The 26045-nt window shown below is 48.5% G+C and overlaps 1 protein-coding gene and 1 non-coding gene across 7 annotated transcripts in view; both read right to left on the bottom strand.

Annotated features, from left to right (window-relative positions):
• Window positions 1–28: 28 nt before the first annotated feature.
• The window catches only part of SRCAP (Snf2 related CREBBP activator protein), a 31917-nt gene continuing 5900 nt past the window's right edge, over window positions 29–26045 (bottom strand). For 4 of the 6 annotated variants that reach the window (XM_070568003.1, XM_070568005.1, XM_070568004.1 and 1 more), the window contains exons 5-34: window positions 25759–25944; window positions 25383–25523; window positions 24143–24365; window positions 23750–24027; window positions 23012–23105; window positions 22783–22872; window positions 22096–22284; window positions 21677–22005; window positions 21393–21570; window positions 20693–20829; window positions 20316–20485; window positions 20009–20201; window positions 18515–18651; window positions 18239–18425; window positions 16101–16270; window positions 15444–15709; window positions 14945–15232; window positions 14252–14416; window positions 13789–13974; window positions 13304–13570; window positions 11453–12954; window positions 7667–7932; window positions 7332–7534; window positions 5487–5656; window positions 5140–5336; window positions 4930–5044; window positions 4605–4724; window positions 3420–3614; window positions 3181–3264; window positions 29–3074 (exon numbers count right to left, since the gene is read on the bottom strand). In XM_070568003.1, the coding sequence (XP_070424104.1) occupies window positions 420–3074; window positions 3181–3264; window positions 3420–3614; window positions 4605–4724; window positions 4930–5044; window positions 5140–5336; window positions 5487–5656; window positions 7332–7534; window positions 7667–7932; window positions 11453–12954; window positions 13304–13570; window positions 13789–13974; window positions 14252–14416; window positions 14945–15232; window positions 15444–15709; window positions 16101–16270; window positions 18239–18425; window positions 18515–18651; window positions 20009–20201; window positions 20316–20485; window positions 20693–20829; window positions 21393–21570; window positions 21677–22005; window positions 22096–22284; window positions 22783–22872; window positions 23012–23105; window positions 23750–24027; window positions 24143–24365; window positions 25383–25523; window positions 25759–25944 (9381 nt within the window). In that variant the 3' untranslated portion in view covers window positions 29–419. The remainder of the gene's footprint in view (window positions 3075–3180; window positions 3265–3419; window positions 3615–4604; window positions 4725–4929; window positions 5045–5139; window positions 5337–5486; window positions 5657–7331; window positions 7535–7666; window positions 7933–11452; window positions 12955–13303; window positions 13571–13788; window positions 13975–14251; window positions 14417–14944; window positions 15233–15443; window positions 15710–16100; window positions 16271–18238; window positions 18426–18514; window positions 18652–20008; window positions 20202–20315; window positions 20486–20692; window positions 20830–21392; window positions 21571–21676; window positions 22006–22095; window positions 22285–22782; window positions 22873–23011; window positions 23106–23749; window positions 24028–24142; window positions 24366–25382; window positions 25524–25758; window positions 25945–26045) is intronic. The other 2 variants (XM_070568007.1, XM_070568008.1) reach the window with 1 other exon arrangement.
• Window positions 23196–23324, bottom strand: LOC139074981 (small nucleolar RNA SNORA30/SNORA37 family). Its single transcript, XR_011524998.1, has one exon. It is a non-coding gene; the product is annotated as a small nucleolar RNA SNORA30/SNORA37 family (small nucleolar RNA).

Genomic DNA, 26045 nt, shown 5'->3' on the forward strand with positions numbered 1-26045 from the left:
AAAATCAGAAGCCTCCTTACGCGGATGCTCATACAGAAACTAAGTTTATTATTTTTTCTTCTTAAAAAAAAAAAGAAAAAAAAACTCATTTAGCGAAGCCCCTCTCCCTTCCCCTAAGGGTTGGGGGCTGTGAAAGATAGCTGGGGAATCAAGTACAAGGGGGTGGGGACAGAGACTATCTTGCCACCCTTAACACTGCCCAGCCATGTGGGGTGGAAGGGAAGGGGATATGTGAAGAGCCCCATTTTCATGACAACCAGTTGCCTACCCCCTACTTTGGTGGAAAGAAGGGAGAAGGCCCCTATGTCTCCCTGGAGGCTTTCCTCCTCAAAAGACTTCAAGTAGTGGTTAACAGAGTCAGGCCTGGTTGTAGAGGGAGAGGGGCCATGGTAGAAAGCCCAGGTGGAGGGGTAGCCCATTCACGTCTTGGCCTTGCGGCCTCTGTGACTAATGGTAGGGCCAGCCAGGTGGGGAGGGGCACTGCTGCGCAGGATTCGCTGGTCCCCTTGGTTGGTAGCCCCACCAAGCCGGCGAGGGGCAGGTCGGCGGCGTAGGGTCCCATCCTCTTCCTCTTCCTCACCTGAGACTTCGGCCTCAGACTCCTCTACTGAACCCTCAGGCCCCAGGGGACTTGGGGGCTGTAGGCGGCCACGCTTTGCCAAGGCAGGACCCCCACCAACTGGGGCCCCTGCCCGTTTGCGAGGCACCTTCTCAGTCTCTAGCGGGGGGACTAGAGACCCTGGACGCAGCCGGGTTGAGCGCAATTTTGGAGCTAATGAGACCATGGGAGCTGTCAATTCTAACCCACCAGGCCCACTATCTAGATCCAGGTCATCCTGAATTACAGCCACCACCATGGACCCTTCACTCTTTCGTCCCCGCATTCCCTCTGCTTCAAGCCGCAAGCGGGCAAGGCGGGTGAGGGGGCGGCTTCCATCCTCATCAGAGGAACTACCCTCACTCTCCCCTTGAACCTGGGGTTGCCGCCGCCTCCCCAAGCCACAGCTCTCAAGGATAGAAGAGCTATCACGGTCCAAGACAGGCAGTTGACTGGGCCGAGGTGATGGTGGATTCTTGGGAGGTCGGCCCCGCTTCCGCTTGGGGGGGGATGTTGAAATGGTGAGAGTAGAGACAGTGTTGGCGACAGTAGCAGTGGGACAGGCTAGGAGTGGTGGAAGTGGTGGCAGGGGTGGTGGTAGTGGGAGTGGCTGTGTCCGGCTCTCTAAGTTGCCATCCCCTGGAGAGGAAATGGTCCCAGGAATGGGCAAATCTCGTGCCTTAGGGGGTCGCCCACGCCTTCTTTTCTCCACAGGTGACAGGATGGGCTCGGGTCTATGAATTGGCTGGGGTCCAAGAGGTTGGGGCCCAGGAATAACCTGGGGTCCCAGAACAGGCTCCGCAACAATAAGGGTTTCAGCCCCAGGGTCTGGGTCAGCCCCATTGGTTTTTCCCTTAGAGATGGATGAAGGCACCTCATCCACCCCGCGCCCAGCATCTGCTGGAGACCTGTTCTTCTTGGGGGGCCTCCCCCTCCGACGTTTCACAGCAGGAGGTGTGATGGCAAGCAATGCCCCTTCTCCATTCTCTGGGCTGCCCCCACCAGTCACCCCCAGCTCAATGCGACGGCGAGCTATGAAGGGCTGCTGAGTTGGGGTGGACAGTGAGGATGGGGGAGCAGCTTCACAGGGACCACTGGTGGAAGGTGAGGATTCCGGCCCTGACATGCTGCGGGTAGATGGGCTTCCCGGGCTGGCACCAGTCTCAGAGACCCCAGGCACTAGGGTGCTGGCAGTTCCCCGCTGCTGTCGCCGTCGCCTCACCAGTTCCTTTTCCTCTACAACAGTCACTAGCCGTCCTGGCAGCTTGCGAAGCACTTTGGGGCCTGGAGGCTGTCCTGGCCGACCAGCCCCCTGACCCCTAATTTCTACATCGGCACTGGTGCGACGCCGAGGGGGCCGGACAGGTGAAGAACCCTCAGGTGAGGAGGTGGCCGAGGATGAGGTTGATGGGGCTGCCACCTCAGCTGAAACACGTTCCTGTGGCTTCTCAGGGCTGGAGGTTGCGGTCTGGGACTCCACCAGCTCTTCTGAGTTCTTGTCAGCTTCCAACGGCTCCTGAAGCAGCTCATCAGATGCCACTGAGGGTGGGAGCTCCAGCCCATTGCTCTCACTCAGACACATAGGCACCTCCTCACCATCAGGCAGCACTGTGAGGATGGTCCCCTCGGCAGGCTCTGGCACCTCTTGCTCTTGACCGTTGGGGACACTGCCAGCCTCCAGAGTTGGGCTAGGTGCAGTAGAGGTGAGAGAAATGTTCTTCTCTGACATAGGCAGGATCTCAACAGCAACTGGCAACAGATCCTTAGCGGGCACAAGAGTAAGCGTCTCAGAACTGGCCATATCAGCCAGCTCCAGGGACTCAGTAGATGCCAATGTTTGTGCACACAGCTCTGCCTCAGGCTCCAAGCCCAAAGGGAGGTTGGTGACTGGCGGGGAGACGGGCACAGAAGGTAAACCAAGCAGGAGAGGGGAGGAAGGAGTTAAGAGAGAGGTTTGGGCTGGAGGTGGGGTATGAGCTGGTGGAGGGGTACAGGCAGGAGGAGGGGTACAGGCAGAAGAACAAGAGGGAGGAATCTGAGAAGGAAGAAGTGGGGGAGAAGGCAAGATATGGACAGGAAGCATGGTTATTGGATTTGGGGCTGAAATGGGGATTGGGGCAGGGATTGTAGCAGGAGCTGAGGCTGGAGTGGGTCGAGGCCTAGGAACTGGCCGGGGAACTCGCTCCCTGGCAGGACTGCAGCGGGGAGGTGTGGAGGTGCTGCGGGTGTGATGGGTGGATGTGACAGGAGTGTGGTTTGCCCCTTGAGTCTCAGCCCGGGCTCCACGTAGACGCTCACTGACGCGAGTCCCTGGCCTTTCAGGGGCCTTGGCTTTCTTACTGCGCCGGTGGCTGCCTCCACTAGTCCCAGAGGAAACCTCATCCCCAACCCCTGGCCCCTCCTCCTCCTCTTGGGGTAGGCGGAACACCTCCTCCTTGGCTTGGTCCAGGTCCTTGCGGGCAGCTTCCACTTGCTCCTACCAACAACAGAGCCCAAAGGGTGGTCAGAGGGAGGCAGGCAGGGTGGGGAGTAGGTACAAAGGAGCAGCTTCCCACTTGCATCCCTACCCTAGAAATACTCACTTCTGCCTGCTTGAGTTCCTCTCGGCTCACCTCCTCCAGTGAGGCTTCCAGGAATTTCATGGCATAACGCTCAATGGGGGTCAGCTGTGGGGAGGAGCAGTGGTAATGAACATACGGAGCTGGTGCCCAAGGCCCATCACCCTTGATTACATTCACCAGGGAAAATAAAACGAGGGTCATGGAGTCTAGAGGAAGGAGTTGCGCAGGGTGAGGTTAGAACTAGTGGGTCCAACACTGACCTGTTCTACAAGGGCAGCAATTTCCTGCTCAGCCCGGGACATTTCCTCATCCTCAGCCCCAGGCCGACCAGCCTCCTCTCCATCACCAGCAGGAAACACATCATTCTCATTGAATTCTGCAAGCTCAGCCACCTGTTCAGCCTTGGCCTGGGTGGCCGCACGGATATCCTCTTCATCCTCTGCCCGACACAATGCCTGCAAGGGTGTGGGTAAAAAAACCATGAAAATTAAAGAACTTTACATCTTATGACTTGATTCCAGCAAAAATCTGAGGCTAAGTTTATACCAAACCAGGTTTACAACAGAACTCAATTCTCTTCTGCGCCCTCAAAGCTACCAAAGCAACTCAGCGGTCCACATAGGATGGAATGGATTTGACTAGGATTCCCACAAGGGAGAAAATAACTGTTTTAGACCCCTAGCTCTACTGCCTTTCTGTTCGAGTTAGCCTTTAGATCTCTTTAGAAAAGCAGTCCCAGAAAGTTCTGAATACAAAAAAATCCCTAAGTCTTTTCTGCACTGAGACGACTCATGACAGACTAACCACATCTGATCTTTCCCTTGAGATGAATGTCCAGAGAGCTCACACCAAAGTCACTGGGTTCCAGAAGTAGCCTAGAGCATGCTCAGCCAAGAGGGAATGGCACTTGGTCGAGAAAAACATCCCCGTGATACTCTACACCTGTAGTTCCTAAACATCTGTCTACTTCTGAAAAAATACAATGCCTAAACCTCACCCTCCAAAATCATGATTTAGTTAACAGGGAGCTCAGGAATGAATCCTTTTAAAAGCTTTCCAAGTGATTCTATTATGCATCAACATTTGGAAAATACGAGTTTTTCACCATGTACAAAGCACTTCTTACATCCTACGCCATTTAATCCTCAGTTACTTCTTTGTCATTAGCATTTCAGAAAAGTGGAAAAGAGGCTCAGAAGATTAAACAGACTTGGTTTAACAAACACAATTATCAAGAAGCACTGTTGGAATTTAAACCTAGAACTGAGGACTCCTAATCCTGTCTTTTTTCTATGAAACCATGTGAACAAATAAACAACCTAATCACAACTACCAAAGGCCAACTGTAATCTGGGAAACAGCTCTTTCCCCCTGGACAAGCTCAACAGACTGAGACAATACACACTGTGACCATTAGCTCTATGGATAGCCCATTCTTTTATCACCTGCTCCAAGATATGGGTCTGCTTGCTAGCCACAGTCTCTTCCTCCTCTTCAGGGGCAGAGGGTAGAGATGAGCCAGATGGCTCCTCCAGGGGCATATCAAACAGCTCTCGGATGGTCTGCTTTGGAGAGAACAGAGAGAAAAGTGTCAGAGCCAATGGAATGCCGGTCTGAAGTCTACAGCTATGAGGCTGACAGCTCTTAGAAGTATCAGAAGCACCAGTGGTTGAAAGGGCAGGTCTGTGGAGGCCAAAGCACCCTCTTTAATAAGAGTGACTCCTACAGGCATAAGAGCTCACTCCTGCACAGGCTGGAAGATCTTAGTACCTGTTTAAAATAGGCTGTGGTGAAGTTGCCTCCCTCAATGGCCATGTCTCCCAACATTCTCTTCTGATTTGCCTTTTTTAGGATGTTCTCCTCCACTGTCCGTTCACTGATAAGCCTATAGGGTGATCAAAGCCATGTGTAAACAGCCAAATACATCAATAAAACCCTATCAGCAAAGGGGAAGCAAGGTGAGGGGAGACTAGGCAATACCTATAAATGTGGACATCTCGAGTCTGGCCAATTCGGTGACAGCGATCCTGGGCCTGAGCATCCATGGTGGGATTCCAGTCGCTGTCATAAAACACAACAGTGTCTGCTCCTGTTAGATTCACACCCACACCCCCACTCCGAGTTGAAAGGATGAAGCAGAAGATGCGTTTGTCTGCATTGAATCGTTCCATCAAGGCCTAGAGGGAAAGGGAAAAAAGAATAGTATTGGGAGACATATCCCCAAAAACAGACCCAAGGCTTAGTGGGGCCCCTCCTGGGACCCCAAGGCCTGGAAAAGGGAGACGGAGCTTAGGTGAGCCGCTAAGGGCTGCAGATGCCTGTGTTACCTGTCTCTGTTCAACTCTAGTAGACCCATCCAGACGCAAGTAGAGGTGGCCGTGGTAGGTGAGAAACTGCTCCAATACATCCAGCATTCGGGTCATCTGGGTGAATATGAGCACCCGGTGGCCCTCCGCCTTCAGCTGTCGCAAGAGCACTGCCAATGTTTGCAACTTTCCTGAAGAGATACGAAGGGGTAAAGGAAGCTAGCTATAAGCTGGAATGGGGCTCAGCACTAGAAGGCTGTAGTCGAAAAATAATCAAAGCTTTAGGCCAGGGTTTCGATTAGCCTAGCAGATCAAAAGTATTTAACTTCACGTTTTGTCCCCTGAAGGGCTCCCCTCTTCAGTCTGTTCTCGTCTTAGATCTAACCTCCCTGAGTAGAACCAGGGATAGGGTAACACAGACCCTGAATGTGAAAAAAGGAATCCTCAATGGTGTGTGAGCAAGAGATGTTTAAGTACCACACTGAGTTAAACTAGCTGAAACACAGAACTGATTCATAGGATAGACATCAACAGATCTGTTGATGGCATGGCTTACAGACAAGGACTGAAGGTCACTGAGCTCAGAACTATAGAGACAGGATCTTAGGAGCTTATCTACTTCAACTTTCCATCAAACAAAGAAATAACTTCTGTAACATTTCTGATAAGTCGATTCAAACACTTTTAACAAAGACTTTCAATTCATGTACTCCGAATGGTTTCAAACATTATAAAATTACTTTTTTACTAAAATATGTATTGAGCACATATTAATAAAAATTCTGCTTTCAGGGCTGGCCCGGTGGCGCAGCAGTTAAGTTCGCATGTTCTGCTTCTCAGTGGCCCGGGGTTCGCCGGTTCGGATCCCAGGTGTGGACAGGGCACTGCTTGGAACACCATGCTGTGGTAGGCATCCCACATATAAAAAGTAGAGGATGATGGGCACAGATGTTAGCTCAGGGCCAGGCTTCCTTAGCAAAAAAGAGGAGGACTGGCAGTAGTTAGCTCAGGGCTAATCTTCCTCAAAAAAAAAAAAAGAAAAAAAATTCTGCTTTCTTACATCCTAAGACATTTAGGAACTCTCCAAACATGTTACTATAGAAATATCTGTGCAGGGTTGTGACAGAAACTATTCGCTACTGTCCAACAGCCATTCTTGGTTAACAGAACCTGATTAACACTAGGGATACCTGGCACAGATCCCTTGATCTCAGGGAAGGCAAGCCCCAACTCAATCCCAGAAAATGAATCCTGACTGATCCAAATAAGACATAGTTCTTCTTTGCCATTTCCCTTTGTCAGTGACTGCTCTAGGGAAGGGCTCGTGGCTCACTGCTGAACTGGCCATACTCCACTATTCTCAGCATTTCTCATTAAGTAAACAATAAATGCTCCTGTAGTTTAAGCCACTGTTGGTTGGTTATCTGTTACCTGCCACCAAATGCATTCTAACCAATAGGATTCTAACCAAAAGACAGGATTCCTTGTCTTTTCCCAAAAGGAAATTTACTATTTAATGTATAGTCTTATATACCACACACCTTTTTCCATAAATCTAAAAACTCTATGCTGTTATCTCATTCGCCATTGCATCTCAAATGATTAGTAAAATATAATACATGTTCACAAAATAAATCACTGAATGAATAAATGAGTTAGCACACATTGTCAACTTTCATCAAATCCATAAATGTCAAGAATCCATAAGGCCTACATTTCTCTACCTGGTCCATAAGCATAACCTAAAACTCTCTAATGTTTAGTGAAATCCACACAGACCTTACATACAGCATCCCTCTCATATAACAGTCTTGCTACTAAGACAGGAAAAAAGGTCAAGGGATCCTCACTGGCCAATGAACTCACCACAATCATACTGGATGAGCCTCAAGTCAGGGAACTGGGTGCGCATGTTACATACAATACGGTGCAGAGGACGAGCCCGGGGCCAGAGCTCACAGGCCAACTGCTCCTGGAAGGCTGCCTGACGTGGGGCCAGCCAAGGAGGTGGGTGGCAGGCATGTAGGGAAGGGGGAGGTGCCTCCACAGGAGGCATGACAAAGATGAACCTGAGAAAGGAAGAAGGCAAGCAGTATAAAAGATGGAACTCTAAAAGGCCCCATCACCTTCACCAGCCCTAATCAACACATGCACTCAGAGGCCCCAAGACCCTCTTCCCATTAGCACTTAGCCCTGCCAACCTCTCAATGATTTCTGACAGCTGGTCTAGTCGTTGCTGGGGAAACAGTACAGCCTGGCGGGCAGCCTCGGTATAAGTCCAAAAGGTGGGATGGCTGGGACCAGGAGAATGAGGGCCGATGGGGCTGGCAACAGGTTGGGGCAGGGTACAGAAATCCAAGACTTCAGTCCCATACACTGGTGCCAGGGCCCCATGAGCCTCACTAAGTTGGAAAATCCGTTCCAGGCGTTCAGACCGCTGCCGCTTCCGCTTTTCCTCCAAAGAGTCCTGGGGATGAGAAGAAAAAAAAACAGAAAAAGTAATCAGTGTCCTCAAAGAAAACCTGACAATTCCTCCCAGAGTTAAACATAATATACGGAAACCATAAGACTAAAAAATACACTATGCTTTTAGTGCTTTCCCAAGTTGTCAGTAATGGGAGTTACTCCTTTCACAATGTCAAATGAAACTTCTCCGCAAGAGAAAACTAATCTTTCCACACCACCAAAACAGAATGCTTAAATATTCAAAATTAGGATTCACAAACCCAATAAGCTTATAGAATGGATGATTTGTGGGAATTTTCCTATGTAACACTTAACTCCAGAACACCCAAGTTAATTTCTCTTCTTGCAGTGGATCCAAAACAATTATTAAAAGCCTTCCCCAAATCACTGACCAGGATACAGAGGGGCTAATGAAATCCATAGCAGGAAGGTTTCTGCCAGTGGCCAGAATGGAATGGGGTGAGATGGGAACAGCTAACCAGACATTTAGGTATCATCACCCTCAAAGAGAAAAGGGGGGTGCCTTAGCAGACAGGAACCTGTATGACTTTGACCCAATCCATTCCCATCTCTGTGCTTCCAGTTTCACAGACCATAAAACCACCAAACTCGGGCCTGCCCGGTGGCCAAGTGGTTAAGTTCGCATGCTCTGCTTCAGCAACCCAGTGTGTTGCCAGTTCAGATCCTGGGGGCGGACATGGCACCACTCATCAAGCCATACTGAAGTGTTGTTCCACATAGCACAACCAGAGGCACTTACAACCAGAATATACAACTATGTACTGGGGGAGCCTCAGGGAGAAGGAAAAACAAAAAACTCCACCAAACTCTTTTTTTTTGTAGCATTTATAATACTTGTAGTGTTACATTTGTATAATTCTTTGATTAATGTCTTCTACCTACTAAACTATAAGCCCCATGTAACATGAGCCATATCTGATTTTGCTCACTATAATCACCAGTATCTAGCTCAGTACTTGGCATAAAGTAGGCTCTCAATAAACATCTGTTATTAGAATGAACAAATAATGAAGGACTCCAGTAGATAGTCCTAAAAAACAGCAGTGTCCTAAATCTCCCTTCTTGACTGCTACCTTAAACTTGGCCTCTTGGGTCCTGTTGATCTGAGGAAAAAAGCATCCTAGCAGAGCGAAAAATCAACACAGGCCAGCTCTCAAAAGTAGTAGCAAGAGGGGCTGGCCCCGTGGCCGAATGGTTAAGTTTGCGCACTTCCCTTAGGTGGCCCAGGGTTTCGCCAGTTCGGATCCTGGGCATGGACACGGCACCGCTCATCAAGCCATGCTGAGGCGGCATCCCACATGCCACAACTAGAAGGATCCACAACTAAAAATATGCAACTGTGTACCGGGGGGCTTGGGGAGAAGAAGGAAAAATAAAAAAATAATAAATAAAAACTTAAAAAAAAACGTAGTAGCAAGGGAGAAAATATTTGTAAATCATGTATTTCAAAAGGGACTTGTAACCAGAATAAAGAACTCTTACAATTCAATAATAAAAAATAACCCAACTAAAAAGAGAAAAAAATCTGAACAAACATTTCTTGAAAGAAGACAAATGACCAACAACCACTGAAAAGATCCTCGACATCATTAGCCAGCAGGAAAATGCAAATCAAAGCCACAAGATTCACACCCACTAAGATGGCTATAATTAATAAAAGACATTAACAAGTGTTAACAAAGATGTAGAGAACCTGGACCCCTTACAGGCTGTTGGTGGGAATGTAATGGTACACCCACTTTGGAAAAACAGTCTGGCAGTTCCTCAAAAGGTTAAACATAGTTGCCATATGACTGAGCAATTCCACACCTAGGTACACATCCAATATAACTGAAAACAAATGAAAAGACACAAAATCTTATACATGAATGTTCATAGCAACATTATTGATAACAGCCAAAAATAATCCAGATGTCCCCATCAACTGAGGAATAGATATATAAAATGTGGTATATATCTATACAATGGAATATTATTCAGCAATAAAAAGAAATAAAGTATTGATGTATGCTATAACATGGATGAACCTCAGAAACATTACGCTAAGTGAAAAAAGCCGGTCACAAAAGACCATGTATTATATGACTCCACAGGCAAATCTATAGACAGAGCAGACAGTGGTTACCTAGAGCAAGGAGGGATGGAGGGGTTAGGGGATGATGGCTAAGGGTGTGGGGTTTCTTTTTAGGGCCATGAAAATGTTCTAAAGTTGATTGTGGTGATGGTTGCACAACTCTGTAAAAATACTAAAAGCCACTAAATTGTACACACTTTAGATGGGTGAACTGCATGGTATGTGATTTACACCTCAAACTGTTTAAAGAAAAAGAACTCAAGAAGCTGCTACGTACTTGCAGAGCAACAAAATTTAGCAAACCATGAAGTTATCACCCTTGGGCTAGATCTAGGCTCTCTTCTACTTCCAACAAGCCAGACCAACCATGCAGCATTAGAAACAGATCAAAGGTAGAGTCGGTGGCACCGATGGAGTGTGAGGGACTGAGCAAAGAATAAGAAGCAGCTCTAATAAGAGTAAGAAAAAGACAAGAGGGCCTGGAGGGACTCACTAGACCTTCTCCTTATTTGTTCCTGGGGTTATTTACTCTGAGTTTTAAGTTTAACTTAACCAAACACATACAGAATATATATATGACAGAAAAAAATGTTTAACAGTTCATCAACGGACAGGGAAGAGAGTTCTTACTGCCCACTTAATCACCATGGAGGTAAAAAACTACAAGAGATGAGAGGCAAAGTCAGAGGCTCATGATCTTTAGGGAACTGTAGTCCATGGTGTCACCCTGCCCTAGAAGTTAAAATATTTGACAATAGTGGTGGTTTTAACAAGTGAGAAAAGTTTTCCTGTCTCTGAGGACTGCCCCTCGTGGGGAATGGAGTCAGCCCAACTTTGTTCTCAAAAGTTGCGTAACCTCTGTAACATCATTTAGTGGGCTAGTTTCTTCACTTGTAAAATGAGGCAATTAGATGCTAACACTCAAAAGAGTAAGCAAGAACCAAAGAGGCCAACAGTAACAAGGAAGCCTTGAACACATCAGTAATAAATAGTTTTAAAAGCACATTAGGGGGCCAGCCCAGTGGTGTACTGGTTAGGTTCGTGTGCTCCGCTTCACTGGCCCGGGGTTTGCAGGTTGGTATCCCGCTCATCAAGCCACCCTGTGGCGGCGTCCCATACACAAAGTAGAGGAAGACTGGCACAGATGTTAGTTCAGGGACAATCTTCCTCACAAAAAATAAAAGCACATTAGGTCCTCAACTCCCCTCTGAGAAACATAGAACATGGATTATTACTCCCATTTTACAGGTAAGAGTACAGGTTCAGGGAACAGAAGGGACTTGTCCAATGGTACTCAAGTATTAGGTCCACAAAACTAGGCTTTGTAATTTACCAAGACAAAAGTGACATTCTGTTCCATCTACTCTACCAACACTCCAAAGAAACTCAACTTCCTTTCCCTCTCCTGTGAGGCAGTAAAACTTACCAGGTAGAAAGGGGAACGAGGTGGTGGTGGGGGTTGGCGTCGAGGCCGGGAACCACTGAACGAGGTAGCAGTGGAGGGAGGGCTGGGGGGACCAGAGAGCAATGTCAGTGTCTCAGGCTCATCCTTGGAAACAGGCAGCCGGGATACCATGGTGACAGGCAAGGGAGCGGCGCCAGATGCTGAAACCACAAGGGAGGATGCCTGGGAAGCTGGGGCCTGTGTTGAGGCTGGGGCCAGTGCCAGAGTCTGAGCTGCAGTTGGGCCCAAGGTGGGCACTGGAACTGGGGCGGGGTTCAAGGTCAGTGTTTGCACTGAAGCTGGGGCCAGGAGTGAAGCAGATGATGATACTGGAGCCAAAGTCAGCGTGTGAGCTGGGGCCAGGCCCATCGGAGAAGCTGGAGCCAGAGACAGCGTCTGAGATGGACCCAGTGGTGGTCCTGGTGCCAAAGACAGTGTCTGGGCTGGAGCTGGTACTAGTGATGATGCTGGAGTCAATGACAATGTCTGAGCTGGAAAGGACCCCTGGGAGTTCCCTGCTCCCAAAGAGAGTGTCTGAGAAGGAGACGAGCCACCAAGAGTGGATGCTAAAGCTGGAGCTAAGGCCAGTGTCTGTGTAGAAGCCGGGCTCGGAAGAGGTGACGGAACTGGGGCTGGTACCATAGTTTGAGTTGATGATGGAGCCAACACAGGAGGTGGGGCTGGCACCAGTGAAGAAGCTGAGGCTAAAGGAGTTCCCGGAGTAGATGATGAAGCCAGAACTGGAGTCTGCGATGGAGCCAGTACAGGAGCGGGACCTGGCGATGGAGCCAGGACTGGAAGAGGAGCCAGGGAAGGAGCTGGAGAAGGCGCCAGGATTGCTGTCTGTGGAGCCACCATGGGAGCCAGAGAGGTGGCTAGAGCCTGAGATGCAGAAGGTGCTGGAGCCAGAAGGGAAGCCTGAGCTGGAGCTGGATTTGGTGCTGCCGGAAAAGGATTGGCCAGAGCAGAAGCTGGCACCAGGACAGGTGAACATGCTGGGGCCATGGCTGAGTTCAACCCTGGAACGTGTGAAGAGGTTGGAGCCAACAACAGAGGGTGACCCGGTGCCTGAGATGGGGACAGGGATGGAGTTGTGGCCAAACCTAGAGTCAAGGCTGACGCTGACGGGGAAGCCCCAGCTGGTGCCAAAGAGGGAGGTCCAGGAGCCGCTGAGACAACAGGTGCCAGTGCTGGAGTCACATTGGTCAACAGAGCTGGACCCGAAGGCGAAACAGGCAAGGGGGTTGATATGGGAATGGTGACTGGAGCGGAGGCTGGGGCAGGAAGTGTGGAGGAGATAGAGATGGGGAGTGAAGATGACACTGGAAGTGAGACTGTAGAGGACACAGGACTAGCAAGGGTAGAGGAGTTGGGAACTGGCACTGGAGAAGAGGCTGGCCCAGGGAGTGAGGCTGGCCCAGGGAGTGAGGATGGCACAGGGACAGGAGAAGAGATGGCCAAGGGAGCAGCTCCGGGTGCTGAAGCTGTGGAGACAGAGGATGAGTTAGCCCCAGAGTTACTCCCTCTATTACCCTGTCCCACCCTTTCCCTTACCCTACCCGCCCAGCTTCACCTGTTTCCCAAAAAACCTTCACTCCCACACCATGAGGTCAAAGATCCAAAGAATCTGACAACTTAACATTTCCTTTCTTTCCAAGGATCCAAGAAATGTATCTTGGAATTAGGCAAGGGCTCCACAGCCCAGTTCTGGGGCTCACTGCAAAATGAATCAGTATGCTGATAATTAAGAGATCTGTCGTGACTAAGAAACCCTCAGGGCCACCCTATCTCCATTCCTGACAAAAATTTCTGGCCTCAGCCACCTGGACTCACCACTGACTTCGGGCGAAGGACTGTGGACCAGCTTGAGAAGGGGCCTCACCAGAGTGGACGTGGGTATGGGGGCCCGGGCAGTACCCAGAGTAGGTGTGGGTAGTCGGCCAGGGGTTAATGTGGGGCGTGGAGTCAACACAGCTGGAAGCCCAGAGCTTGGAGGTCGGGGTGCTGGGGCCAACGGAGGAACAGGAGTCAGTCCATCCCGAGGGGCCTGTCTCACTACAATCTTCACCACGCCTGTATTATTCACCATGGTTGGTGGCACTGCAAGAGGAAGCTACATTGAGGGGAAGGTAGAAAAGAAACAAGAGACCCAAAGGATAGAAGTAGTCCAGGGGCAGGAAAGGGTAGCAGAAAGATATCCAAGATACTGGCTAGGGAAAGCAACACTGAGGGAAGGCTGGACAGACAGTAGCCCACGGTATGCCTGGAAAGACCAAGGCCAGCAAGGGCTAAGTAAGTAGGAAGGCCAGGAGCCTCACCCTGGTTAGCAGCAAGCGGAAGGCTGAGGCCAGTAGGGGCAGGGGTGGTGCTGGGGGTCGAAGAAGGCAGCACAGAGACAGGGGTAGGGCCAGGGGTCGGGGCCACGGCCTGGATGAGGGCCACATGGGCAGGCTGGCTGATGAGGTGGTGCTGCCCCCCTGCTGACACCAGGTGCACCACATTCCCTGGGTTAAGGGAAGAGAGAAAGAGAGAGAGAAGCAGCCATCAGCTGGAGGAGGACAGAGGCAAGGGCAAGAGGAGAAAGAAAGAATAGAGAGAAGATAACTTTTCTAGAATGACCTCATCCCTACCTTTATTAAAAGACCCCCTCCAACCATTCCCCTTGGCCCCACCCACCAAAAGCTAGGGAAAGAAACATAAAGGCTGACATCTGAAGAGCCACAAAAACAAGGGGACAAGGAAGAGGAGGAAAAAGGCAGGACGGGGGTGGGTTTTACCTACTTTGCAGCGGGCGGGGCTGCCCCACAGCAAGCTGGCGCACCTGGGCACCAGTCAAAGTCAGCTTGTTGCCCTGGATTTGGAAGGTGAGAGGTTTGCTTCCCCCTGCACTAGCCACTGGACGTTGTGCCAGTGAGGCCAACTGCCCGATGCTGACCACTTCACCTGCTATGAACAAAGAAGGGGCTTAATGTACACAGCGCTCACTCTGTTCAACACCACTTCTCAGACCCTCATGAGGCACACGTCTCCAGTTCCTCCGACCCATCCCCTCAATTTACCATATTCCAACAAACTTGGTCTTAATCTACAGCCTTTGAACTTTTGACATGCTACTTACTCCTTCCAAGCCCACTTGTCTGCCTAACCATCTCCTTCACATCCTCTAATGGCCTGCTACCATACTGAGCTAATCACCACCCCCTCCTCTACACTGCCCTTTTATCCCAAACAATTTTCTCTTGCTAGGCTTACCACTATTTATTTATCCATGTGTTATCTCCTCCACCAGACTGTGAACTCCTCAAGGGCTCTTACTTGATTATGAATTACCAATGTGTGGCAAAATACCTAACATATATTAGCTACCTAGAATTTGATACTCTCATATTCCCAAGCTTTTCTTCTACAGCTCCATGGCATATAAGCCTTCCTCCATCTCAAGTCTCTCACCCTCACAGAGCCCTGGGAACTTACAAGGCAGGCGAGCCTGCATATCAGGAGACAGGATGAGGCGCTGTGATGCAGGAGTAGGTGCTGGCACTGCTGTGGTGGGAGCAGTGGCTATGGTCGTAGAGGTGGTGGTGGCAGCAGCAGAAGGGAAGGTGTAGCCTGGTGGTACTGTCAGGGGCTTCAAAAGGCTGGAAGAGCCTGGGGGTGGGGCAGGGCTCAGGCGAACAGGGGCAGGTGGGGCCGGCTTCAGGGACAGGGTTGGCGTGGGAGGCCGTGAGGTCCCACTCAGGACCCCCAGGGGGGATGGCAACACTGTAGACACAAAGCAAACACCTGTCAGATATACCCTGACTAGAGCCTTAGCCTGCTCCCAGAAGGCTCCATACATACTCCTTTCCAGCCCGTCAAACACCACACCCCTGACTCCAACCCAGCTGCTCAAACACTAATTTCATTACTTCTTTCCCAATCTGAACAATCGCCTGAAGCACCCCCCCAGTATCCTGGCTCCTTTGCAACTCACCCTGGGGTAGAGGACCACTGTTTGGTTGCAGTGGGGGCAACAGAACAGGGCCAGGAGGCCGGGATGCTGGAATAAGCGGGGGCCCAGCAGGTGAGGCTGACACCATCAGTGGTGCTGGCAGCACTGGGGGGGTCGGGCCAGGGGTAGGCGGGGCTGAGAGCTCAGGGCCTGGAGGGGGTCGAACTGGGACAGGGCCCAGGGGGGTCCGTGGGCTGTTCACCACCACCACTGTCCGGCCTTCTTGCTTGGGCACTGGCTGCAGCATCCTGTGAGCAAAAAACAAGGGAGTGGGTAGGGGGTAAAGGGAGAATAAGGATTAGGAAAAGAAAGGAATAAGGAAGATGATGCAGACAGACAGAGATTATAAAAGCAAAGTGAGGAGAGGAAAAAGACACAAAGGAGAAAGAGGGAAAGAAATTCAAGATAACCAAAAAGCACCAAACAGAGGGAGGGGGAAAAAAAAATCAGTGACAAATACAAAGGCGTGGGACCCACTTCTACTTATTCTCTCCCCCAATCCATCCATAGTATTTTGCATCCATTCCATACAAACATTCTGGCCTAGCCTCCAACTCTTTCCTTTTCACCCCAACTCCCCCCAGGCAGCTGTAGCCACTTTTTCTAGGCACCCATCCCCTTATTCCTCAGCCCTAGTACCTGTTGACCTTCATCTTGACTGGCTTGGGCCGGGGTGGGGGGTCAGGAGCAGTAGCAACCTCGAGCAGTGCCCGGCGGGAGAGGCGGTGTCGGGGTAGAAATGTGTCAGCCTCATATCTAGAGACACGACCCTCCAGGCCAATAAGATCAAAGCGACCCATGTCTATCCGCTGGCACAAAAAAGGAACACAAAAGCATGATGTCAAAGGGGCCAGTGTGGCAATGATTTCTTGGATATGACACCAAAAGTAAAGGCAACAACAACAACAACAAATCGATAAATTAGGCTGCATTAAAGGACACTATGTACAGAGTGAAAAGGCAACCCACAGAGTGGAACAAGACAGTATTTGCAAATCATGTATCCGGTAAGGGGTTAACATCCAGACTATACAAAGAACTTCTACAACTCAACAACAAAAACACAAACAACCCAATGAAAAAATCAGCAAAAGTCTTGAATAGTCATTTCTCTGAAGAAAATATATAATAAGTACATGAAAAGATGCTCAATATCACTAATCATTAGGGAAACGAAAATCAAAATCAGTGAGGTACCACCTAATACTCGAGATAGCTATTAGCAAAAAACCAAAATAAGGGGCTGGCCCCACGGCTGAGTGGTTAAGTTCGCGCGCTCTGCCACAGGTGGCCCAGTGTTTCATTGGTTCGAATCCTGGGCGCGGACATGGCACTGCTCATCAAGCCACGCTGAGGCAGCATCCCATATGCCACAACTAGAAGGACCCACAACAAAGAATATACAACTATGTACCGGGGGGCTTTGGGGAAAAAAAATAAAATCCTAAAAAAAAAAATAAGGGGCCGGCTCCGTGGCCAAGTGGTTAAGTTCGCGCGTTCCACTGCGGTGGTCCAGGGTTCTGATCCTGGGTGCAGACATGGCACTGCTCGTCAGGCCACGCTGAGGCGGCGTCCCATATCCCACAACTAAAGGACCTGCAACTAAGATATACAACTATATACGGGGGGAGGGGGAGTTGGGGAGATAAAGCAGGAAAAAAAAAAAAAATTGGCAACAGTTGTTCGCCCAGGTGGCAATCCTTAAAAAAACACAAAACAAAATAAGAGGTGTGGTCAATGATATAAAGAAATTAGAACCCTTGTGAACTGTTGGTGGGAATGTAAAATGGTGTAGCCACTACAGAAAACAGTATGGCAGTTACTCAAAAAATTAAACACAGAATTACCATACAATCCAGCAATTCCACTTCTGAGTACAGACGCAAAAAAATTTAAAGCAGGGACTCGAACAGATATTTGTACACCTATGTTCATAGTGGTATTATTCATGACAGCCAAAAGGTGGAAGCAACCCAAGTGTCCACTGACAGGTGAAGGGATAAACAAAATGTGAAATACGTGCATGTATGTATGTACGTATGTATGTACATACACACACACACACACGCACAAAACAGAATATTACCCAATATTAAAAAGGAGCTCCTGATACAATGCTACAACATGGATGAACCTTGAAGACATTCAGCAAAGCAAAATAAGCCAGGCACAAAAGGACAAATACTATACGATCCATTGACATGAAGTACCTAGAGTAGTCAAATTTATAGAGACAGAAAGGGTTGAAGGGGAGGGCAAGAATGGGGAGTTATTATTTAATGGGTATGGAGCTTCAGTTTGGAAAGATGACAAAAGTTCTGAAGATGGATGGTGGTGATGGTTGCAGAACAATGTGAATGTACTTAATGCCAACGAACTACATGCTTAAAAGTGGTTAAAATGGTAAAATTTGTTATGTGCATTTTACCACAATAAAAACAAAAATTGGGGGGGTGGCCAAAAAGAAGAAGTAGGAAAACAAAATAATATTTAAGTATTATTAATATGCCAGGCACTTCCAAAAACATTAACACAACTCTCAAAAACACACTGCAGAATAGGCCTTATAATCCCTGTTTTGAAGGCCAAGCAAATTCAGGGTTAGAGGTTAGTAATTAGTTTGCCTAAAGTACACACAGCTAGAAAACAAAGAAACTAGGGGAATAGTTCTAAGAAGACAGGAGAAGTAAAGATACAAAAGGTCAGACTCTAGCCTAAAGAAAAGAGGGGCAGGCAGGGTTGAGGTAGGGCCCCTAACCCTGGGGGCACCTACTTACCTGGAGGGGGTGGACATCAGTGGCCCTTAGCACCAGAGAGGCGGTGCTGAAGCAGATGCCTGGGGTGATGAAAGAGGAGGTAACAGGTCGAGGGTCAAACAGGTTTGGATGATTGCAGACTTTTCGCAGCTGCATCAAAATGTTGATGACGCTCATGAAATGGCCCGTGGCTAGTGTCTCCTTAGTTCTGGGAGAGAGGGAAAATAAATAAGGCATCCTGACAGTCACCTCTGCTCTAATCTAGGGTCCCAGGGCCCACCCTCAGTCCTCCCTTACGTAGTCTGTGCCATGAAGTCATCATAGAGACAGCGTTGGCGCTTGGAGAGCCGGCAGCGGATAACATGCTCATACTTTTTAGGCATCTGCTTCTCAACATCCACCTTAACTCGGCGCAGCAAAAAAGGCCGCAAAACCTAAAAGCAAATAAGCAGGAGGCTGACAGGAGAACAGCGGGCACTGAGACCCAGCCTAGCCCCTTTAGCTGGGTCTTGGCCCCATGACTGGCTGAGCACTGGCTTAGTCCATCAGTAAACATTCATGGAGCCATGCAGCATGCCAGCAACCAATCACACAGATAAATCAGATGACAGCCCTCCTCTCGAGGAATTTACTGTCTGCTGAAGGAGACAGATATAAAGATGATGATACCACAACATAAGAAGCAATAAAAGGAAGCACTGAGGGCAGAGCAACTAACTATGCAAGAGGGATGACTCAAATTACATTTCAAGGAGTAAGTGTAAATTTACGAGATTACAAAAACAAATCCAGGATAGAAGCTAAGAACAAAAATTGTGGCAGTCACAGCAGCATAGATAACAAAAGGCAAATCTGAGATCTCAGGAGGTAAAATCTGATAGGACACAGTGATCAAGTTGACGTGGAAGAAGTGAAAGAAGGGAGGGAAGAGGTATAGTTAAGGAAGACTTCTTGGTTTCTAGTTTGATTTACCAAAATGATGGTGTGACTGACCAAAATGGAGTCGAAATAATAGACTATAAGGCTTGAGATGTTTGACTTAGAACAGAGTGAGTTCAAGAGGAACTTTCAATTAAAGACATCAAGTCAGAAACTGAAATACAAGTCAAGTGATCTAGAGAGTCAAGAGATTAAAAATACAAACTGGAGAGTCTTTAAAGCCTCATGAATGAGTAAACCTGTAAGATATGTACATTGGGAAACAAAAAAGTAAAGATCAGGGGCCAGCCCAGTGGCACAGCAGTTAAGTGTGCACCTTCCGCTTTGGCGGGCCTGGGGTTGGCTGGTTCGGATCCCAGGTGTGGACATCGCACCGCTTGGCAAGCTATGCTGTGGTAGGTGCCCCATATATAAAAAAGAGGACGATTGGCAGCAGATTTTAGCTCAGGGCTAATCTTCTTCAAAAAAAAGTAAAGATCAGAATGCTGAGAGATGTTATTTAAAAGCTGGACAAAAGAAAAGGAGCCAGAGAAAACAAACAAACAAGAAAAGAGAACAAAACAAAAATATGAAGCTGAGGAAAGCCAGGTAAAGAGAAATCTAAGCAGGGACCAAGCAACAGTATTATTCTACTCAGAGAATAAGAAGAGAAATGTCACCATTAAAGAAAACAAGTAGAATGATGACTAAGTTGAGGTCACTCAATTTCCAGGGTTAGTCACTAGAACACCGCAGCATGACAATTGGTGAAATCAGCTTAGCACTGACTTCTCTCTCCCTAAGGGTTTTCTGGGTGTCGCCTTTAGTTCCTCACTATTTCCAATACTGTTGACAAACTGTCACAGGCCCTACCTTGTGGAGGCGTTTGACTAGACCTTCATTGTACTCTTGGCTGCCCTCAATCATGCCAGTTAGGGGGTTAGAGAACCATTCTTTGAACTCCCGATGAGACTGGAAGACATGGGGCATCAAAAAGTGCATCAAGGACCACAGCTCCATAAGACTGTTCTGCAAGGGAGTTCCTGTCAGGAGCAGGCGTCTCTGGCTGCAAAGAGACAGAGGGATTTAGAGGGAGGATGGTCAGCAAGGCCCAACCTTCCAAGCATCCTAACTTTCAGGCCTAGTCAACCCTCCCACAAATTCCCATCTCCATCTCCACCTGTTGAAATTGAGCAGTGATTGCCAGCGCTGTGACTTGAAGTTCTTGATGTTCTGAGCCTCATCCAGAATGAGATAGCGCCAATTCTTGCGGCGGAAGGCCTGGTGGTCCTGCAGCACCAGCTTGTAAGACGTGATACACACATGGAAGGCATTGGGCTTGGTCCAGCCCTGAAGTATCAGGAGAAAGCAGGAGATAGTGGGGTGAAAAGAAAAGAAACGGCAAGGGAAGACATGCTAAGGTTTTCAAGGGACAGAAATCAGAAAAGTCCCAAGTACAGAACAGAGCAACAGAAACAGGAAGGAAAGGAACTCATCTGAGGAAAGGGCCTAACAGTAAAAAAGGCACTGATGGGGGGATCACATGGTGGAACGAACCTGCCGCTTGAGCTTCCTCTCTTTCTGGGCTCCATAGTAAGTGAGGATTTTAAAGCTAGGGCACCAACGTTTCAGCTCCATTTCCCAATTCAACATCACACTGGTGGGAACAATGATCAAATGGGGACCCCAGTTACCTGTTTAGCAAAAGGATGAGAGATGTACAACATGGTGATTATAGTTAATAATAGTGTATTGCAATGGGAAGTTGCTAAGAGAGTAGATCTTAAAAGTTCTCAACATAAGAATTTTTCTATAACTATGTATGATGATGATGTTAATTAACTTATTTTGCCAATCATTTAGCAATGTATACAAATTTTGAATCATTACGTTGTACGCCTCAAACCAATATAATGCTGTGTGTCAATTATACCTCAGTTAAAAAAAATAAGGTTCAGAAAGATTTTAAACAGAGAAATTTAAAAAAAAAAAAAAAAGAATGAGAGATAAGGAAACATAAACCTTGGAGTTCTGGTTCCCCAGGTCTAACCCTGACCACTCTATCCTAATGGCCCTTTCTAAGAATCTTAGCACCTATGCTGGTCTCTCTCTACAGTTACGGTCCAGAGTCAATGAAGGTACTAAGAGAGCAGGAAAAGAGTGAGTGTTTCACCATCCTGCAGCTAGAGTCACCATTAAACAAGCTTCTCAGGGAGCTGGCCAAGGAGACCCAAGAGAAAGGGCCCTGCCTAGTTACCTTTCTCACAAGCCAAGTGGGCAAGCAGGGAGATGGTCTGGATTGTTTTGCCTAGCCCCATCTCATCAGCAAGAATGCCATTAAGCTTCTTCTCATACATAGTAACCAGCCAGTCCAGCCCAATGTGTTGGTACTCCCGGAGCTGGCCCCGCAAGAGCAGGGGGATGGGTGTCTTCACCTGGTAGGGAGGAAAAGACGTGTCACTGTGGAACTGAGGCATCTGTCATCAGTGAGAAACAGAAGAGTCAAGATATGAGAAAGCAAAAGCTGAGGCTTGGGGATACCTGGGTAGTGGCCAAGGTGTAACCCTTGGGCTGGAGACTTTCAGCTGCTGCAGCGATGTCAGTAATTTCTTTCTTAGGGCCTAGAGTGGTGGTGGGCCCAGGGGTGGGAGGTCCACTGCCACCATCTACCTCACTCCGTTCTTCATCCCGGGCAAGCAAGTACTCCACCCCAAAGTCATCATCTTCCTCCTCTTCCTCATCTGCTTGGCTCTGTGATTGGGACTCCTCAGATTCATCAGATTCAGATTCTTCTGATTCTGAACTTCCACTTGTTTCCTCCTCCTCTGAATGCTCATCTTCCTCATCCTCGCTCTGCTCCTCAGCAGAGTCTAAAGCACAAGACCAAGGCTTAGTGCTCACCATACCTGCTTCTCTAGTGCCTGCCCTCCCCAGCTCCTGCCTTGTGACCACACAGTCACCTGACTGACTGCTACTATCCTCTTGAGGAGCCTCTTCAGCTTCTGTGGCCCCCTCTGGTTCAAAGTCAGAGCTGTTAGCCTCAACCTCATCTTCATCTTCCTCTTCACTACTCCCAGAACCTGGTGCAGAGGCATCAGAAGCATAGGCTCCTGCATACTGCTGCAGTAGCTCCTCCACAGACAGCTCACCTGGAAAAGAAACAAAGTAAGCTTTTGGGTACTTCGAAGAGAAGGGAGAAGAGGAAGTCTAAGTGGTGCCAGTTCATTTTACCTAGGTTTCTGTAGTCACTGCTAGGCCCAGGTCCGAGGGGAGCTAAGAGTTTACTTTCAGCACCAGCTACTAAAGCCAAGCCCTACAACCTGGGCTAGAACCATGGATAGTGCTGCCTTCTGCTGGGAAGGACAGTATCAGTCTCATGAACCCCCCTTTTAAGGTACAAGTCAAACATAGCCACTATCATCTTCCAACGGCTCTCCTCTCCACCGAGCTCTCACATCACTTTGTTCAAACTTCCATCATAACCAGTCATCATAATGTACTTATAATTATTCATTTTTAAACCTTTGTCTTCAGATCTGGAGTCCCTCCGGGGGGATAAAAAGTGTCTTATTCATCGCTTTATCCCTGACATTCTGCACAGAGGAGATACCAAGTGGATGCTCAGTAAAACGTCAGGCGAGTGTCACCTTCTCGAGCCAACTCGCTCAGCTCCATGGCATGATCCACCTCCCCTTCCAACTGCTCCTCAGCTGCGATGGTGTCCTCTTCATCCTCCGCTAGGAAAGAGAATGAAGCAAGATCAGTGGGGACAGAGGCATAGGACACAGTCCAAATAGAAGAGGTGAGAAAACCTGAAAAATTAGGTCCAGACAATTCAAGAGTAAGGGGCAACACGATAAAAAGAACAGGCCTGACCTTCATCCTCATTGGCAGTAAACTCTTCGTCATCCTCATCTGCATGCCAAGGTTTTTTGTTGCACTGTGTGACAGAGGAGGGTGTGGGCTTTACCTGTATGGCAAAGGATGAAAAGGGAAAGGGCCCAAGGTTAGAGCAGCAAGAGAAAGGCACAATGTTAAGTAAGATGTCAGAAAACAGTCTCCCTGTCCCCTTGAGTGACAGCTGCCACTGGCACAGTCCCAGGGCAAGGATGCAATCAAGGGTTTTCTTTCAGCACCAGCTACCAAATCCTGGCCCAACTGTCTGGGGGAGGACCTGTGAAAGTGCTAGATAAGAAATACAAGCCCCCAACACCATCCGCATGCACTCAGATTTATGGAGAAACAGAGAGCTCAGGTCCAAAACAGACTTCAAGGTTACCATCCCAGCTCCAAACCTACAAAGCAGTAACGGAGTATTAGTATTAGTACTCCATTTCATGGAAGTAACAAGGGCCAGAATAAGAATTTTTTCAACGTCACAAAGCAATTCTAATACAGTACACTCTTCTACAGCAGCAGAAACTCTGTTCATTTCAGACTATAACTTGCCCCAAACCTAGATTCTTCCCTATCCATGCCCAAATGAGAGCTCAATTGCCCTTAACCAGGGAGGACTTCTGAAAACCAGGACCAATCTTACAGACCAGAACTCAATCCTTTAACCTCTCCCTCTGCTCCCACTCTGAGCCTTCCCTCTACCCTTTCTGCCTATACCTTCAACACCTGAGAAGGCTCTTCTTCACCACCTTCTTCAGGCCCATCTCGGGTGTCACTATCACGAGATGAGGGGGTTCTCGAGGGGCTGGAAGGCCCTCCTAGCAGCTGAGGGGGGAGGGAACGGAGCAGCTCTTCCAGTGGCAGTTCTCCCTCACGTCGAAGCAGCTCAATCTCACGTCTCTGGGTCTCTGCATCATTGCCTTCCTGCTGTTCTTCAACCTCAATTGTCTCCTCATCATCCTCTTCCTCCTCCTCTTGGGGTTGGAAGTCCCCATCTATAGCAGGAGAACAAGGTCACAAAGTCCACGGGGCCCTGCAAGCCACAGGGTGGGTTTTCAGCTCTGGAAAGGGTACATGAGGAAGAGTAACAGAGCCAAAGAGGACACAAACCTTCATCATCCAGCCGGGCAACTGGGGGTGGAGGACTAGAGGCAGCTGAGGAAGAGCCAAGGCAAGGAGAAGAGCCAGCTTTGCTGGAGGCTAGCGGCTGGTTGAGGCTCTGAGACAGAAGGTCTGAGTACTTTTCAGTTTGCCCCACAATGAAGTCCAGGTGCAAGTCCAGAGCTTTTTTGCGCTTTTCCTCGAGTCGGGACTGTTGCTTGAATTGCACCACCTGCCACAAACATGAAATGGACAGGTCACCAAGATAATCTTTTATTCATGTACTCTTTCACTCAACATTTAGGGAAGCCTCCTGTATGCTAGGCTCTGGGTTGATTTTTCAGGAAGAGTTAAATGACCTTAAAGGTGCTTCTGAGGAAAGCACAAAGGGGGCACAGGGAAAGAGCCAGCTTAACTTTAGGCAGCAGAGAAAGATTTGCAAACGTGTTTGGAACTGAATCTTAAAAAGATTAAGTAGGTGTTCCCTAAGTGGAAATGAGGAGAAAGGCATTCTCAGCAATAGAAAGAGCATGCGTAAATAGCCAGGGACGTGCGAAAGAAAGTATGTCTGAAGTGGAAAAGAGAGGAAAGGAACTGGCAGAGATAAAACTGAAAATGTAGACAGAAGCCACATAGTACTTAAGAAACAATTCAACTTAATATACGGCAACAGCTTAATTAATGAGAACTTTGACAGTATGTAAGTAGGTAAATGGCACTGGCAGGTTTTAGAAAAAAGCATGCTTGGGGCTGGCCCCGTGGCCAAGTGGTTAAGTTCGCGAGCTCCGCTGCAGGCGGCCCAGTGTTTCGTTGGTTCGAATCCTGGGCGCGGACATGGCACTGCTCATCAGACCACGCTGAGGCAGCGTCCCACATGCCACAACTAGAAGGACCCACAACAAAGAATATACAACTATGTACCGGGGGGCTTTGGGGAGAAAAAGGAAAAAAATAAAATCTTTAAAAAAAAAAAAAAAAAGCATGCTTAATGTGCTGCAAAGGACAGATGGCCTAGTGGGGTCCAGAAGACCTATTAACAACCCCCAAAGGCAGGGCCCATATTTTTCCACTGTACTTCTTTCTTCTTCAAAGCACTCAATGCTAGAAAGGTCCAATGCACAACAGCAATGTCATCAGAATTGCTTGAAATTGTAATATTCACTTTCTCAAAGAGAAATTTTGACCATTCCTGTTACCATGCTACCCAACAAACCCAATGCGTTTCCCTTTCCCAATCCTTGCTGCCTACCTTCTCCACGCTGCTCCAGAACTGCCTGACATCCTTGGCCATGGTGGAGGCAATTCGGCGCAGCTTGGCCTGCTCCTCCCTCCGGGCCCGTTCCTCTTTCTGCCGCTGCTCCTCGTGGTGCCGGATCACCATGCGCACCACCTGTGGGAATGAGGGACCAACGTGAAAATACTCCAAGGCCAGACTCCTGCCCCCTCCCAAAGTCAAAAGCAAAGAGAATAATCAAGGCCAAAAAATCTGGGAAGTCAGCGCTTGCCTCGACATTATGTGCATTAATAGGCACCCTACCACTGTTATGTTTGATTCCCTTCCAACCAACCCACCTGTTAAGGAAAAGCAAACCTGAAATGGAAGGTAGGCCCAGTTGAGGATATACCTTACGGGCCACACCCCGTTTCCAACGACGCTCCTGAGCAAAGTCAGCAGAGAGCCACTGCATCTCCTCACATAGATAGTCCCAGTGGCCTTTGGGGCGGGGAGGCTCAGGTACTTTAGGCAGCCTCTTCAGTGACCAGAAACCCTCCTTCCGCAGCTCCGCAATCCGAGTCTCAATCTCAGCCTCCTAAGGAGAGAGCTAGGTCAACCAACTTACTAGACATATACTCCACTTCATGACCATGGCTGAATATTCTACTCTCTGAGTAGAGATATTCTGCAGAGAGA

The sequence above is a fragment of the Equus przewalskii genome, chromosome 12 (genome assembly GCF_037783145.1).
Source record: "Equus przewalskii isolate Varuska chromosome 12, EquPr2, whole genome shotgun sequence".
Lineage (NCBI taxonomy): Eukaryota > Metazoa > Chordata > Mammalia > Perissodactyla > Equidae > Equus > Equus przewalskii.